At 37.7% G+C, this 18,443-nt stretch overlaps 1 protein-coding gene across 5 annotated transcripts in view; it reads left to right on the top strand.

Moving 5' to 3' along the window:
• Positions 1-18,443, top strand: part of LOC102089076 (bifunctional heparan sulfate N-deacetylase/N-sulfotransferase 3) — a 299,272-nt gene that overhangs the window by 248,574 nt on the left and 32,255 nt on the right. For all 5 annotated transcript variants that reach the window (XR_010472552.1, XR_010472551.1, XM_021298612.2 and 2 more), the window contains 4 exons: positions 5,007-5,094; positions 8,833-8,987; positions 12,512-12,697; positions 15,284-15,412. Coding sequence is in view for 3 of the 5 variants with exons in the window: in XM_021298612.2 (XP_021154287.2) it covers positions 5,007-5,094; positions 8,833-8,987; positions 12,512-12,697; positions 15,284-15,412 (558 nt within the window). In the remaining 2 variants the exon portion in view is untranslated. The remainder of the gene's footprint in view (positions 1-5,006; positions 5,095-8,832; positions 8,988-12,511; positions 12,698-15,283; positions 15,413-18,443) is intronic.

Below are 18,443 nucleotides of genomic sequence, written 5' to 3'. Positions count from 1 at the left end.
GTTTTTCAAGTGTCTTAAGTTCTTTAGCAGCTTTTGAGGAGGAAAATAGTCATTAAAATGTTGATCTGACTACAGAAACAAATCATAGTTCCTTTTTGGTGAAGCAGAGTTCAGCAAAGTGTTCTTATTTATTTGATCAACCAAGATAATTGAATCTGAATATTTGTTTTGATACTGAAGAAATTACTGCAGTCTGTTTACCAAAGATAAGTTGATACTTGTGACTTCTCTGTGACAGACCATGAAGTGAAATCATGTAAAGAGATATTTGAGAACAGAAGGCAGGATGGTTTCCTGGCTATGGAAGTGGGAAGCAAGTTTAGCGATAGGAATTTTATCCTTGGTTTTACTGCTGTTTTACTTGAGCAAGGGCTTTTGTCATCCCATGTCATCTGTCTGTGCCTCTGTTCTGTCCATAAGACGAGAAAAATAAAATGAAACTGTTTCCTTTGTAAACAAAGTTGGTATTTCTGATTGGAAAGTGACAAAAATAGCTAAACATTATGGTTGTCAGGAAAGGAGGAGGCCATCTATACAAAGGCAGGAATTTTCATACATTTTCATTGCGTGAATATTTCAATTAAAGAATAATACTCTTAGTTCCTTCCATTCCATTTGTGACCTTAGAGCCCATTTTCTCCTAAATTCTCTTTCAGTTGAGATCCCAGTGGCAGTTACAGCATCTTATATTTGCTGAGATATTTCATCAGAAATGAAATAGCAATAACTTAAATGGGATGATGCTGATTAATCATCTCAGAATCTGGCTTTATTTGTGATATTCATTCATTGTGCTATAAACCTGGCAGATGCAGGGATTGCAAGAATTGTGTTTTGCTGTTGTTTTGCCGTTGGGATAACTTTCATCTATTTCTGGGATTATAACAGGGCCTTTTTCTGAGATTATTTTGGACCTTTGGTGAAGAAGGGCATCTTCAACGTATATTGAATGCTCACATTTGATTCCTGAGACAAGGAATTTCCTAAACATAGTATGTGACCTTCGGAAAATTTGAAGAGAAAGCACTCCATTGTATCTATGTACATAAAAGATTATGCAGCCAGCAATTTGTTTTCCCTATATTACCAGTGGAAGTACAACATATGTACTAAATAATTATTTATAAACATATGAAAGTTTTACTCAACTGTTTTTAAAAAATAATCTTCAGTACTAGTGTATTTATATAACATGTCATACAGATACCCAGAAGGGCTTTTCATAAACCAAACATAAAATATACAGAATATATCACCAGCTTACCTTCAGCATATGAAATAGCATTTAAAAATGAAATTTCAGGCATTTCCTCCCCCTACTTCTCTCTCTTTCTGTCTCTCTGATAGAAACTCACAGTAATAGGCCCTGCCATCTGCTACTATATATTTTTCATGAGTTTTAACATTTTGTTTTTAGAACCTGAAAGATGAGTAAAATGTCAAGTCACCCAGAAAATAATCATAGGCATGACAACTCAAATGTTATTTCAGCTTGTCTGTACAAAAAGTGGTTCACAGCAGGTCTGTGCCCTCCCGCTTTGCAGACAGAGCAGCTGGAGCAGGTAGGCAGCTTGGTATTAGCTGATACGTTTTCAACAACCACCACAAGACTTTAGCAGATCTCCTGTTGTTAATGAGGGTAGCATGGCCAAAATAAAAAAGAGACCAAACAGTGGCATCGCTTTCAAAGTTTGCTCTGTAGAAGGTGAACTTCAGCTTTCCCTTAGAGTTCCATGTTATTTGAGTGTTATTTGGAATGTCTTATCATGACTGCTGGCCAAATAAAATGCGAACACTAGGTAATAATTGAGGTGAGTAGGTGATAACTGCACCAGCAAAATTAGTTCCTGGTGAAGAAGTCAACTCTGTGTTGCATTATCATAGAAATGTCATGGGGTTTTTGGTGCTTACAGCACAGAACTCCCTCCAGGTTGTGTTTCTCTGGCATTTCCAGCTGCTCTTGATTTTTTTCTATTGTTTTCCCATTATGCTGAAACTAGACTGAAGCTGGCAAGCTGAGAAGTTGTCAGAAAGGTGCAGGATAAGACCTTCAGCTCAAAAGATGCTCAGAGTTCTTAATTTGGCGGGAAAGTACCGTGCAGCCCATTCAAGCCACTTTGCTGTCAAGCTGCACTCAGGATCTCTTTCATTCAAGAATACGTACTGTTAACATAAGAAATGTATAACCGTATCATTTGTGTCCTACACTTTTAACTGTGCAAAGATAAAATTATTTCACTGAATGAGTTCCCAAAAGCTCAAGGATGGTTTTCATAATAAATCCTCTGCAGATTTGCTACCTTTCATTCGCATAAGAAGCCTCCTCAGTGATCTTTGCTCTCTCAGCCTGTGCAAAAGCCCTTGTTACACTGTTGCAAGATTTTTCTCTTAATATTCCACTTCAGAAATCTCAAGCTTGTTTTCAATTATATCCATTCTGTGCTTCATTTTACTCCTTCCTTTAGAATGTCCCATGTTCACAGGGCATTTTTCAGGTTTTCCAGTGAAACAAGATGGACTTTATCTTACAAGTACTGTTCTTTGAAATCTCTTATACCCTTGCTGCTGGAGCTATACTGCTGAAGAAGACAGTGGGAGGGACAAATTACTCCCAGATCTGAGAGGACTTTAAAAAATAGAAGGCAAAAAAATGACAGTTCTTCCACATATCTAGCTTTATGTTTAGTGTATATTTAATGAATGTGCTTAGGCATAATGTTCTGGTCTGCTGAAATGGTGAATGAGGCAAATAGTACTGATGACTCAGAATTGAAACCACTCATGTTTCCTCAGCCGTGTCAGCAAAATTCAGTTTTGCATCCCCCCAGGACAGGGACAAATGACTGTGTCTCCTATTGCTGCAGATCAGCTCCCTCAAGCACCAGCTTCCCTGAGCCAAACACAGCTACAAGCTTAGTGCGTTCACTGGGGCATCAGATGCAGGACAGGAGAGGACTGGAGAGCGGCTGGGTCCCCACTTTGAGCTGTGCTGCAGTCTCTCAATGGGACCAGGTGAAAACGCTCAGCTTGGGAAAGGGCGTGTTGGCAAAGGCAAGCACAGAGTGGGGACAGATGCACCAGCTGTGGCGTGTGGCCACCACTTACTAGGGATGGGGAGCTCCACTGGGCCTGCTGTCTCTTGAGGCTGGTGCGCAGGGTCACTGCCCTGCTATTGTCACTGTTTGCCTGATTTTGTCACTGTAATGCTGTAGGTATGATAGTTTAAGGAAACAGGTTTGACAGAGTTTGCAGATAGAGATTGTACTTTCATTAGATGAGCCCTGGAAAACACCTAAAGAAGAGCTTGTATACCTCTCTGATAAGGTGGATATCACCTCCATCTGTAAAATTGATCATATTTTAAGGATCAGTAACTTGACTATGTTATGCATATATACAGAAAGCTGGACTTGATTTCCACGCTAGCATTTTATTGTTGTTGGAGTTCCAGTTAAAAAAATAACTGTAGATAAATTACTCAAAAACGTTGAAAGTAACTATAGTTAAAATTCCTGGCTCATATTTTTCAGGGCATCAAATTGTCATTGAATTTCACGAGTGGGGAGCCTACTGGACCTTTAAACCTTTGAAAACCTCCAGTGATTTTAGTCGTGTGACTTTTTAAATGCATTCCCCTTTCATAACATGCTTAGAGTTACTCATTTCTGACGAGAGTATTGCTTTTAATCGCTTTATTAAAATTGTTGTGCTACAATGCACATTGACTTTGAAAACTCTTTGCTGGGCTTTGACTTATAAATATTTCCTTTTCTTTCAAAGGTACTGCATGAGCGCCTGCGTCCAAGGGTTTGTGCGTGCTGTAGCTGGCCATACACTTCTGATGTGCTGTGTACGATGTCACAAATCTCCAATGAATCCCTTATGTTCATAAATTAGCAACTATCGAGTGCTCAGTTGAAAACAGGCTATTTGGAGAAACTTGCACTCCAAGTCTCATTTTAGAGGAAGCTTTGTGTTCTTAAGTTTTGTTCTTGCTTTGCAAAGTTTTATTTTGAATTAGAAGGCTAGGTTTCTTTGTGACACCTGGAAAGCTGAAATAGTGGACAACAGCAGAGCATAAGAGTTTGGGAGATAACTCCTGAAAGCACTATGTAAATCTTGGGAATGACAAATCAAGAAGAGTATATTGAAATCGAAGAGTGAAGCTGTATCTGCCAAATAATAGCTTTCCGCTTTCTTCCTGCTTGCTGGTTTTTTGTTTGTACTAATTTAGTTGCAAGTACATGTATGCTGAAAGCCAGTATGCTAACAGCCTGAGAAATCTGTCAGAATTTGGGTGAATTTAGGATTAAGTTATTTGATGTGGAGTAGTTTTCATCTTGCCTCTTTCTGTTGTTTTGTCTTGTTTTCATTGCCAGTAATTTTGAAACATAACTAAAATGCTGCATATGTATTTGACCTGATCTAGAGAAACAGGTTGCCCAGAGAGGCTGTAGATGCCCCATCTCTGGAAACTTTCAAGGCCAGGCTGGATGGGGCTCTGAGCAACCTGATGTAGTTGAACATGTCCCTGCTCATTGCAGGGGGGTTGGACAGCATGACTTTTAAAGATCCCTTCCAACTCAAATCAATCTCTGATTCTAGAAAACACAATTCTGATAGATGCTGTTCACCTTAGTGAACAGAGCAGCAGCTGGGGATATGAGATCTGAATTTCATTCTTGGTTGTGTCTCAGGTTTCCTGAAGAATCAGTTGAAGGTCTTTTCTCCAGCCTGTGTCTTTGTTTTCCTGGCTCACGTTCCAGGGAGTAAAAAAGTATTTAGTAGCTGGTCATCTAAATGAGGAAAACAATGGAGTTTGAATGCTGTCTTGAATCTTGTAATGAAAATATCTATTACTTCTTTTTCATAGATAAAGAACTGGTTTTAAATAGCAAAACCAATTGAAAATATATATGCCTGTAAAAATACTTATATTGTGAAATTAAATTTCTGTGCCAGGTGTAGTTTTCTACAGGTATGTTTATATGGTATTTTTCTTTCAGGCCCTGCTTGACACTCAGAATCTTTTGAGAGCTCAGATTACAAATTTTACTTTCAACCTGGGATTTTCAGGGAAATTTTATCACACAGGTAAGAATGAAATAATAAAATCACTTTCATTTTGATGGTGTTCTTTCTAGTAGGAGGGAAACAGGGATAGGTACTAAGGGTCAGAGTAGAGAGAAGAGTCTCTTTCATAACAGAGTAACTAAAAAATCAAATTGTTCTTTCTTCCAGGCTGCTTTGTGTGATTTACTGATTTAAATATTTCTCCTAAAGTTATTATTCTGGATTAACCTTTTGTCTGAGCTGTAGTCCCTCTGGAAATAACCATATAGGTAGAGTCTGTAAATGCCTCTTTGCAGCCACTTTTTTTTTAATTTCCTTTTTTTCTTAAACAAACAAACAAAAAGGTGGTCATTCTTTGCATAATAGTCCAGTAAGTAGAGCAATGATGTGGAAATAGGAAAACCAGGCTGTAGATTCTAAGAGAAAGACTAAGCCCCTCAGAAAAGTGTCCTTTCAGACCGTTAAGTTTCCTGAATTAGAGGAAAGTCCTCCTCCTACAAGCTGGGACATACAGACATGGCAGAGTCACAGGGCCAGGAGTAGAACTTGCAAGAGCCAGTCCAAGCATGGGATGACAGCTTTCTATAGGGTTTCTATGTATTACAGATGTGTCATTGGATAACAGCAAAATCAATCTTGAGGGTGGAATAAACAAATCTCTTATTGTTTCTTTATAATTTCATTCAAAGAGCGGGACAGGAAATTCAAGGTAGCACAGATGCTTGCTGCAGAGCCTGCCCCAGGAAATGGAGAGAGGGAGGCATGTAGAATTGGTGAACTGGATTTTTCTCTGCATCTGTTCCCTGACTTCACTTACGTGATAGTTTTAGGTAGGCTGGAACATGTCAGGATGAGGTACCTATAATTCTAATAATAAGCTGCAGTCAGTGTCTGCATTAAGTGCCAGTATGAAACAGATTGGATTCCTCCTCATCTTTTATTAAAATTCAGCTCCTTTCCACCTGTTGAGTGGTAAATTCCACTGATCAAATAAAATTTCCTATTGACTTAACTGAGAGATCTGTTGAGCTACCACAGTTCATCCTTTAGGACAGTTTAATCTCTACTGTAGAGATATCATAGCAGTAGATATTACCCATTACAATAGCTTCATATTTAAACCACTGTAGAAATAGGGAGAAATAAAAGATAAGGTATTGAATAGCATGTGATATAGAAGAAAGAAGGTGCTCTTTATGGACAAAAAGAAAGAAATAAACACACAAGTGAAATAAGACAACGTCAGAGTCTGGAAGAGAGAGACAAAAGACAACACAAGATAACATTATAGTTGAAGGATATTAACAGAAAAAGAGGGAAGTGACATGTCAGGTGAGACTAGGAACCAAAAATAGATTTATTCAAAACCAAAGATAAATATACAGAGCTTGAATATGCTCGACTGCTGCGCATGTTACATAGCAGAGGGGTAAGCATTCCTCTTCCTGTGCTCGGTTGTGCACCTTGGTCAGTATTATTTGCCATGTTAAGAAGAGGCAGACAAAGAAGTTTGTTATTCAGAGCTGAACAGGTGGAGAGGAGAGCAGCTGGGGCTGCACAGTCTCTCCACGGGTCTTTCTAGGCCTCAGAAGACTTCAGGTAAACTCGATAAATGTCCAGGTTTCAGCTCTGCAGTCCAGGTGTCACCTACACAGTGCAGAGAGACTAGAGATACCTTAATATATTCACATGCAGGACGTCACTTGTTCCATCTATTCCCATCCCTTCTTCTCCCTTTGTCTTGCCTAAAATTGCCCAGCAAACAGTCCTGACTGCCAAGTTTGTCACCAGTGCCTCAGCAGGCAGAGGTACTTTCCAGACCATTTCTTGTGCCTCAGTTGACAGATGCTTTGGAGGGAGCGTGCACATGGGCTTCCTGCTCTTGGTTCAGTGGGATTTGGTAAAGATATTGTGTGTTTGTAGTACAAACTGGCCCAGTTAGTGCATGTAAACCGAATGAGTTGAGCTGCTCTCTCTTACAGCTCATCCCTTGCTATGGCTTTCTTCCTTTCATTATATGCTTTCTTCTCCATGATCTGGCTATCATATGACCTTTAGGTACTCCTCTCAATTTCTTTGATACTGCGTGAACGTCACACAGGGCCCCATGGACTGACACGGAGTCTTAAAATTCAATGATTCTACAAATCTTGATACATCATTACATATGTCTGCCCACATTTTTCATTCAGTGCTTTAGTTTCCTCAGAGATAATGAGGAATAAAATCACAACAGTGAAGGTATGTCAGACAAGGTTTATTGAAGGAAAGAGGAGAAAGCAAAAGGCATATAATGCTAGTATGGCCACATGGATGTGAAAAACATCAGAGCTGAATGCTCATCTGAAAGGCTGAAAAAGGAGAATGGATGTTTCAAAATGCTGAAAGAAAGTGAATTTTTGTGAAAGAAAGTGAAAATTTGTGAAGTTGTGTTCATTGTTGGAGGGGGTGGGAACAATCAGATAAGCAGGAAACAGGCACATGTTGAAGAAGTGTTAAGATATACGTTGTCAAAGTTGAGCTCATACAGTCTTTACAAGGCAGACTGTTAAGGGGCTATTTAAATTTGGCTGCCTTTGACAGGACTAGCCGGTCACTGGGATGAGGATAGATACCTGGGCTTAGGGGTGTGCAGTGTGTCCTGATCTGCCAGCTAATTAGACACTGACACTTCCCATTCCCTGGCTGCTGTCAGATCCTCAGGCTGAGTCTCTGCGAGTAGGTTATCCAGAGCCAAAGCACAGGCCTGAGCACTGAGGGTGGGCTGCTGTTATCGTCAGATTACACGAATGGAGGGGAGGGCGGGTTGTTGTTCCTGTCAGATCACATGGATGTCCTCTGGAGCACTGAGGGTCCCGCCAGCCCCCACCCTTCATATAGTGCCCTGTGCACCTGGGGGCGTCCCTGTGGGTAGCTGGGGTGCAGCTGTCTCTCTTGCAGGCTTGGGAGGATTTACGAGCCCCAAAGCAACCAGGCAGCTCAGGGTGAGAGGACAGCCCTGGCGCTGGGTTATTGACTGCAGCAGCTGCAGCAGGAGAGGTGTGGGAGGGTGGCGGGGCCATGCGCTGCTGTACGAGCAATTCCCCTTCACCAGCACGGCAGCCAGAAATGGCGACAGGGCCTGTTCTGCCACCACATCCTCAGGAACGGGCAGGACAGCAGCTGGAAGACAGACTGGGGACCTGAGAAATAACTCGGTGAGCTCCAGCCGCCTTTTGTCTCTTCAAAGATGCAGATTTCTGATATACGCCATAATCAGAAAAACAAGAATTAGCAGGGAAGCAAAAATAATTGTATTATGCATTATATTTTGAAAAGGCTGCTGGAAAAAAATACTTCAAGATATCATAGTTAATGAAAGCCAAAGAAGTTGGATCAAGGAATTAATTTAATTTGGGCAACAAATGCAAAAAAAGAATTGTCAGCTTTTTCATTTATACTCTTTAGTAAATGATCTCGTATACAATTTCTTCAACTCTGTCCTTTAGCTGCTAATGTTACACACATAGCACATGTGTGTGGGAACTGTGCTGTGCCGTGCGTTCAAGATGCTGTGAAAATGGGGCCCTCAGTCTTTTACTTGGCTAGAAGTACTTTAGGAAAAGGGATTTGTATTTGGAAACATTTTAAAATCCTCAGTACTTTAAATGGTCACATTTGATTGTGTTAATTTCTTTCTTATATTTCCAGACATTTGTAAGAATATAATAAAAGTAGAGATTTTATTTGGGGGATACTCTTTTCTTTTTCTTCCTGCAGGCACTGAGGAGGAAGATGAAGGCGATGACCTGTTGTTGAGGTCTGTAGATGAGTTTTGGTGGTTTCCCCATATGTGGAGTCACATGCAGCCTCATCTCTTCCACAATGAGTCGTCACTGGTGGAGCAGATGATCCTCAACAAAAAATTCGCCTTAGTGAGTTATATTTTTTGCATTTTATGTTGAATTTAGGTATTCAGAAACCATTATTCCTATTTTGTTGGAGAATCAGTCCTTGTAGAATTTGTTTTCATGTCAAGTAATTGCAAAAAAAAGAAGTTTTGATAAAGTGATTTTTGCAGTCACTGTATTTTGTGCTTTGAAAATTCTTTCTCTCTACAGTTTGGATTTTCTTCTCAATTAAATTTGTTTTCTGCATTACTTTATAAAAGATTTTGAATGGAAAAATTCTTTCAGAATGCAGAGTTAATACATTCCCATCTTAGAAATTCAATATAGACAAAAATTATTCCATTTCAATATTGTCCAAATAACCCATTGTTTAGATTAGAAAAAAATCCAGTTTTCTGAAAGAAGAAACACTCCATCGAAACATATCAAATGACTTTGTGAAAACACTTCATGTTAGAATTAACAAAGTGTGCCACATGCTTTTCTGTGGTGGTAGCCATTAACATCTTATATATTCCCTCTGGATCAGCTTTATGAACTTTTTTTTGAAAAGCATTGCCTTTACTAATTTTTTTGTTCACAGCAAAGCTCTGAAAAAAGTTTCAGTGAGAACATAAGAAAAAGTAAAACCAGATCTTTAGGTCTGAGTATACCAGAGAAACAGACTTACCTTTTCTCTACAGTGACTTTCATACAATAGCATGAAACTGCCATACGTAGTACATGTTGTTTGTCTGAAGAAATGGTCCAATGTGAAGACATAAAGTGTTAGATCAGAATATTTCAGCAAACTTGTTTGCTGAAATACACCTACTCTTCCAACAGCCTAACTTTACTTCTCTCTTTTCAAAATACAGTGGTTGCTCTTTAGCTGGCAAGTAATGACTTTGTTCCTTGAAATATCAGAACAAAACCAAGGATGTGCTTGTGGTCATGTGTCAGTGAGTGCAGGAGGAAGGCAGAGACCTAGAATATCGAGCAATCAAAATTTGGAATTGAAACCTTTGCTCTTAAGTATACTCTTTCTTTCTACCAAAGACTGTACTAGGTTTACTGTACACTGGAGTACTGAGTAAAGGCCAGCTCCATTTTATTCTTTGTTTAAAGAAAACATTTCAGTGAATGTTGAAACCATGAAAATTTTAAAATCCCGTGTCCAAACTTCCTTTTTTTCTGTGATTCTGTGTACTTTGCAAGTTCCACTGGAAATTAAATTAGTTCTTGTAGTTCTGGTGTGATGCAAAAAGACTTAAGAAATCCTCTGGGATTAGTCCACAGTATGCAACCATTGAAGTATGTTATTAGAATAATTCTTATTCAACCCTGGTTTTGATAATTTCATCTAAATTTCTGTTTTCTTGCCTACTTTATATGCCCTTAATACTTACAGATACCTTATATTACACTTATATATAGCTTCAGATGTGAAGTTACTCATTAAATTTGCTTAAAGCATTTAGATTAATAACAAAGTATCCTGCCTTTTTGAAAGAGGCTGAAATTGTTGATGCTTCATGCGTTATCGAACTGAATATGTGTATTGTGTGTGAAATGCTCAACTTGGGAATTACAGTCACTAAGAAATAATAGATATTAATACATTAAAGTGATAGGCTCATAATTAGAATGAAATATTTTAATTACATCTTTACTACGGCATATTGTTGAACTTGAGGGAAAAACCCTTAAAATTCAGACGTTTGTTTATAGCTGAATGAAGGAGATTAAATGGGACATTAGAGAATGCAATTTCTTAGATGTTCTGTGCAGATTTTTCTTTCTGATGTTCATGCATGCTTAAGTGAAGTAGAAAAGATAGAACGATGAGAAATTGAAATATCTGTGATGGAATTAAATAGTGTGAAGCCATATAACTTGATGGCATATCCATTCTTTATCTCCTCATGCAGTAAATCCAATAAGCCAGATCTTAATCATTCTCATTTTGGCAGATTACCCGTAGTGCACCCCCGGTGTAAACTGGCAGATGATGTGCTCCCTGCTGCAGCTGATGGGGTGTTTGGGTCTTACCCAGGAGCGCAATGGCATTACGTGAATTCCAAAAGCTCTACCAGCCTTGGAATGATAAAATTTTACACCCCAGTGTGTGTGCCATAAAGTGCTAAAGGGAAATAGTAGTTTCACCAGTATTTTAAATATTGAAAAATTATAGTTCTCAAGTGTGATTAAATCGTACCTGTCTGTTACACGTGCCATTACGCTAAGTCCAAAGTACCCTTTAATAAGGAAAAAATAGCTTTCTTCCCTTGCAGCTTTCACAGCTTTAATGTTTAATTTCTCATTTTTTTTGAGACCAGAAGCAAATTCTGCTTTTTGTGAGTACACTTTGTTTTGACCTATTAGTAAAGCTGTCAGATTTGAATTATAACAGTTAGTCTAATATTGAATCCTGAATATTTAAGCTTTAAAGTCCAGTATCTTAACATTCCTGCAGTAATCCACTGCTCCACCAGAAAAGATTAAGATGACCTGTTTTATGCACCTGTTTTTCTTTGAGATAAGAGAGTTTTCCATACTCCTTAGTAACTAGTTTATTCAAAGAAAGAGACCAAGTATCAGTCTATTTTTACCTCTGCACACAAAGTGTGATTAAAAAATATGATGAATATGACAATAAAAATACAAAAAATGTAAAAGACTCTTGAACAGTATTCAAGGATCATTCAAAGGCAGTTTTCCTAAATCATTGCAACACAGCAACATCTTATGGACAGTGTATTCTGCTAATCAGACCATTACAGGAATACCCTTGAAAAGTAACCTGGAAGAAAAGACAAAAGGTGTCAAAATTCATTACAGTGTGTTGGAAACCACCAACTGGAAAGAAAACATATTCAATGTGAAGAGAAGGTAATACCTGCAAGGTCACGTATGTAAACTAGATAAGTGACAGGAGTCTGCAAAAATGAAAGATGTGCTACAAAAGAGGTTAGTCTACAATGCCTACCTATTATCCTTAGAATTTTACAAGCTTTTGTCTTTTTTCCTTTTTTAAAATGACACTAAAGTGATTAAGCTGTTTTTTCAATACGGCTTCATGCTTTGAGTGACTAGAAGGGAAATGCAGTGACTTTCTGTGAAATTCAGCTAACGAACCAAGTAATTGTGTAGGTACATGTAGTAGAAATCATATTTTCGTTATTGTAACTGCCGAATGCTACCTGTTGTGTTGAATATGTGCCAGTAATTTTATCTCTGAATTCTTAGTTTGTGAGCAAATTCCTTAGAACTAGAAAGAGTTCAGCTTTCTGTTTAATGTATTGATTGAAGTAATCAGTGTAATATACATTTACATCACTCTTCCCTAGATAGTCATAAAAATATTTATTGACAAGGCTTTTGTATTAAAATCCTTCATTTCATTTTCCCCATGCTGCCTTTCATCTCCCTTACTTATCAGTGTATTTTGATATCACCATTATTCACATTTCAGACCTGGGTTTGATCTCTCACAAAGGATTTGAGGAATGCTGAAACATCAAATTTCTTACATTTTTGAAAGCAGTCATTGTTCTGTTCTATTTTAGGAACATGGCATTCCAACGGATTTGGGCTATGCAGTGGCTCCACACCATTCTGGGGTCTATCCAGTACACGTCCAACTTTATGATGCCTGGAAAAAGGTCTGGAATATCAGAGTTACTAGCACAGAAGAATACCCACATCTGAAGCCTGCAAGATACAGACGAGGCTTCATCCACAAAAATATCATGGTGAGTTGTATTCATGATGTTCATATTACAACCACTCTACCGTTTGATGAACAATTTATTTCTAAGTGGAAAAGCATGGTATCCTGAAAGTTCACGTTGTGAGAAGCACATATTGCTGTGCATAAGTAGCAAGATGTATTTGACAGTATCTTGTTAATTAAAATCGGCCTGTTGCTGGTGATGTTACTTCTGATGAAGGTGGCCTCTAGGCACCCCGCTGTTAACAGTTGCCAGGCTGTTAACTGTTCTAGTCCTACTGTTAATTCTGGTGCAGAGATCTCAAGGAAAAAGTCAACTTTGCATCTTTTAACAGAATACTATGGGTTAGATTTTTAGCAGGTTTTAAATTTGCATAATATGATTAACTGCAAAAGAGTTTTGCCAGTTTCTGCCATCTGAGAATCTGGGTCTTGGTGCATAAATATTTTTTTCTTCTATTTGAGCGGTGCACAGTTGCCCTCCTTTTGCTTCTTGCCATGCAGACATGTGAACTGTGCTTTGAGCTGTGGCTTAACCTGCATTGAGCCCAGGCCAGCAGTCTGGACACAGGGCAGATATTCCCAAGAAGGTTGAAGGGAAGAAGGGCACACCCACCCTTGCCCACCCCCTACCTCCAGGCTATGAAACTGCGCTGTTGAGGCAGCCACAAGTCAAATCACACAATTTTTCTGTATTACATAATTCACAGTGTTGTTTGCTGACAGCAGTATTTGCCAAAAGGGGTTATACACAACTGACACGAAAAGCGTTATGCTAACACCATCTGGTCACTGAGGTGTAGGCTATTTCTGATTCACATAATGTCATTATTACCTCAGAAGTGTTTCAAAACAACTTTCTAAAACACTTGATGATATGTTCCTGGAGTGACTTTCTTTTGGAGCATGTAGGAGAGCAGTGAATGGGAAAGATCCATGTGTGTGTGCTGTGTTATACTTCTGGTTGCAACAAGCAGTTTTGGAGGGTCAAGTCCCTTAGCACAAGAGCTGCCACTTAGCTTATAACATAATAAAAAGTCCATGAGTTACCATAGACACCACTTTTCTAAGCCAAATACTGATGTTTAAAAGTTTAGATCTATTTTTGGATGAAGCAAACTAAAGTGATCTCCAGACACCCAGGAAAAAAAATTGACACCATACAGATTTGAGCTACAGTTAGTTTGCCTCAAAGCAATAGCTGCATGTAAAATAATGGGTTTGTGGATATGCTCAGGGGGCGTGAAGCATTTGAGGAAGATTGATTGACTCTCAGAATCTCCAAAAATCTCTTTCATAAGTTTTTGTAAAAACATTTCATTTGAAGATGCATAATGAGATATAACACAAGGACACTAGGGCCAAAAATCTATTTCCAAGAACAGTTGTGTAAAACCACCTGTTTGGGGAATTTCAAGGTGCCAGTTCTTCAGGGCAAATGCATTAATATTTTACATCTGCAGGCTTATACTGATGAATACATGTGGTAGGAAAATCATTGTGTAATATTTGCCAGAGCATTTCCCATCCAGTACAGCTTTAATGCCTCCCTCTGTGAAGAATTGCTCTCGTATTTTGTCAGTGAAATCTGGAGGTTTTTTTAAAAAAAAGTATATGCAAGTTTATTGCAAATACACAAATTGCACACATATTCTTACAATGCTGAATTTATGATCTGTGGTCACAATATCCTGTACATTACAAAAAAGATGTTGAGAAATGAAACTACAAGAAATAAAGAGTATCTACAAAACCATAGTCTATGTCAAGTAAGGGATTTGTATGTTTTAAAAGTTTAAGTTATTATATAATATTATATATTGGATCAAGAATTTTGAGAGCACTGCCAGTTTAAGAACTGTATGTGAACATCAATACTCTGCTGTTTTTCCATTAAAAATAGACATAATTTAAATACTGTCCAATGACTTATTTTCTGAAGTTGATAGAAAACATTTTGAAGTTCTACTGGAAAACCTAACTGCATTTGTTAGTTATTCCTATTCAAAAGACTAGTTCTTTGCTGCTTTTTAAAAATCCATGCTTTTGTTTATGCTACTTTTTATTGCAATCTGTGATAAAACTAGCACGGTTGAGTGAGAAGCAAATATTATAATACAAATCATCTTTCAAATGAAAAGTGGAACTGAATAATACAATATAGACTGATAATATTTCAAGTTATGTTTCAAATTATTTTAAAATCTCAGGAATCTTTGACGACCAGACTTCAAATGCATATTGTTATTATCAAGTGTTACAGACAAAATTAGTTTGAGGAGGTTCCTGAATTGTAACTTACCAGTTAAGATCAATCTCCAGTTTTAAACAAAATGTGATGAGTTTTTGGACGTTATGATTTCACTGATAGTAAAAATGTTGTTTCTTTCAGTAAGCACTATTTCTTAATCTGTCAGTGTATTAATCCAACTAGATCATTATTGACTCCTGGAAAAGTTGTGATGCCAAATCTACCCAGCAATTATCACCAAGAAACATTATCAGTTATATTTTACTAATCTGACACCCATTATCTCATGAAAAGCATAAACATTTTTGTTCTGTGAATTTCTCTTGATTTTTTTTTTTTTTTTTTAAATAAATGTAGGTGCTTCCTAGGCAAACTTGTGGCTTATTTACCCACACCATTTTCTATAAAGAGTATCCTGGAGGCCCAAAGGAACTAGACAAAAGTATCCAAGGAGGAGAGTTGTTCTTCACAGTGGTTCTCAATCCAGTAAGTACAATGTAATTTTTTTTTAATTAGTTAAAGAAGTTACTAAATGCTTCAAGGCTGATCAGCTGGGTCTCCCAAATAGTGATGATTGGTCACTGTGAGCAATTCCGCTTTTTCAGTTCATTAATTTAATATCTAATGTCGTGTGTGTTCTGTTAGTTGTACAAAGATAATATCTGCTTTTTTTGTCAACTGATTTATTAGTAATGCTGTAGTAGCAACCGTTCTAGTTCTTCTTTACTTTTATACAAAATAGGGACACCAAGATTTAATTTTTAAAATAATTCAAGCATTAAAAATGGGTTTTACTGTGAGATGAGTACCTCAGGCAAAGTCTATTACCCTACTTTGCCAAATTAATGTTGGGAACAGTCATTGATTTGAGAAAGTTACAAGCAATAGGTGCTTGCACTTAAACCTGTTTTAAGCATTTTCAGTTGCCAAATCATAATAGCTTCAAAGTAAATTAACCACAATAGTTAATACGTCTGCTTAACCTTTCATTTATCTTTAATGGAAGAATAAAAGACAAAGGTGGTTATGAAACTACAGAATACTGGCAGAACAGTATAGTACTTCAAAGTAGCAGTTGCATCAGGACTGAGCTTTTAGCCAAGCTTTTAGGTGAGTTTTTCAGTCAAAGTCCAAATGAAACATGTAAATAAAATTTACCTGTTTTGTACAAATGTAATCACTAGGATTCATTTTTTTCAGAACACCAAAGGGAACAACTCTAATCCTTTGGAATAATAGCCTAAATATTTTTGTGCCCTTTTTAAATCTTCCATAATTTAATGGAAGCCCAAAGGAAAAAAGTCTTCTGTCAGTGACTTTAGAAATTTATAAGCAGGTGTGGTTTTCAAGCCTTGTATTCTTTCAGGCTATAGTTTTGATTCTTCTTACAGTGTTTTGTTCTCTTTTTTCATGTTCACACAGTAGAATTAGGAAATAAAAACTTCACTTCCTGAGCACACACATGATCTCCCTGCTAGAGGATGGCAGTAGTCCCAGTCCTAATTTTGATTATATATATCATGTCAGGCACAACATGTTAACAGAGGAGAGGCATGGAAAATTCTTTGGATGGAAGGTATTGGTACTATAGCAATGCTCTGGCAATATGTGGATTTTAAGTACAGGCTACTAGCTTAACAAACAAGACTTGGAGTAAGACATATAGTAACAACATTTTGAGACAGCACAATCTGTATTCCATATTGAAACACAGCGACAACTTAGCCAAAACACGTTTTACCATCTTACTACAGTGGGGAAACAGAAAAATTTAGTGTGGTTGCTCGAGGCATAAACCCTTTATATTAAAAGAATGAAGAGAATAGAGAGGAAGACAAGACAAACAGTGAACAATCATTATTATTGGTATTAATCTTGGAAGTTTAATCATGCCTGCTTAACATCCTTCTATATTACTGAGATCTTTGATTTATGCGTTGCATTGTGGACTGTGTGATCACCTAGTTCTGATAAATATGATATCCCAATAAAATACAGGCTAAAATAATAGGAATTGAATGCACTGTTTTCTAAATACAACTGTAAATGAATATCAGGCCAAAATTTCCCCAAGACAAACTGTTGCGGTCCTTTTACAGAGTGACTTTGAAAAGACAATCGGTCTGGTTTTAAATATCTGCTTATAAGCAGTTTCTAAAGTTGTAAGCGTTAGCCTGTCATGTAATCAATTTAAAGATTATGGTATGCGTCTTTGTGGTTTTTAAGTATTACATGTATTTATACTATAATTTGCAAGTCGGAGTTGGGCAAAGATTATGCTTTAAAATGAAAACTAAGTAGCTTTAGAAATGTGTCTAATTATGAAATGGCATTTTGGATTTCATAAGCTTTCCTGTGTTTTCATTCAAATTGCTGGGATTCCTTGACATCAAACACCCAGCCTTTCAGATTATGCAAAAATTCCATTATGAGTCATTTTCTAAACATTTTCACTGATGCAAACCTATGAAGAAGAAACCTAGGAATCATTACAATGTCAGCTAAACAATATTCTCAACAATATTTAGTTTCTAAAAATGGAAAATGTGGGTATAGATTAAATGTAAATCTTAACGAAGGCCCTCATTACATTTGCTGCTTTAATTTGGATCACTGATTTTAAGTGGCTATAGTTTCTGCGGTGTAAGGTATTAGGCTAAGAGTTTAGAAACCGAGCATCCTACACTGAAATAAATGCCCTTAAGAATAATGCCCCAAATTTCTTTGCAATTTGCCTGAGCAATGGTAGCTATTCACAAGAGAGGCTCTGCTTCATTATAGTACGTTAGATCAACCACAATCTGCAGAATAAACCACAAAAAAACACACAGGATCATACGTGCATCTGTGAGCTTTTGACATGAGAACCTGCGTTATCACCCTGTTCCCAGGGCACCTCACGGGCAGAGATCCTGCAGGTAACCAACGTGTCAGTCCACACAGGAAATCCCACTGGGCAAACAGTCTCTGCTGGTTGTTTTATATGGGAACTAGGAGTTGGTTTGCCGGAGTAGCTGATCTTGTGGTTGGCAAGCTATATTTGTTGGGTGCGCACTTATATCCCTGCTCTGCTGGTTTGATTGCAATCTGATGGTGGCTGGAAAGTGATCTTGACGGTTCTGCCCATTGTGTTCATAAAGCATCTAGAATGCTGAAGTGCCACCAAGCTGAAAAATAGCCCAAGTAGTAATATAACAGGCTATCTATTTTCCCAATAGTATTTTCTATGCCTATCTTCTGTTAAAGATTTTGCTGACTTCAGTGGCCCTTAGGCAAGATTGTACTATATCAGGATCTTGCACAAAAAAAAAAGAAAAAAAAAAAGCACCTTCAGCAGCCCTATATTATTAGCATGCTGGTATTATTTTCCCCACCTTATTGGTTGGATAATTGACTTTAGAGGGAGGTTGTGTGACTTGCACTAATTTAGCCAGGGAATTCTGTAGCAAAGGCACAAGGAAAACATAGATTGCAGGAGTCTTCAGTGATGCATTATCCAACCAGGGAGCTGTCTTAT

Source organism: Columba livia, chromosome 4 (genome assembly GCF_036013475.1).
Source record: "Columba livia isolate bColLiv1 breed racing homer chromosome 4, bColLiv1.pat.W.v2, whole genome shotgun sequence".
NCBI lineage: Eukaryota > Metazoa > Chordata > Aves > Columbiformes > Columbidae > Columba > Columba livia.
The sequence above is the reverse complement of the archived record's forward strand: the minus strand, read 5'-3'. Positions and strand labels throughout refer to the sequence as shown.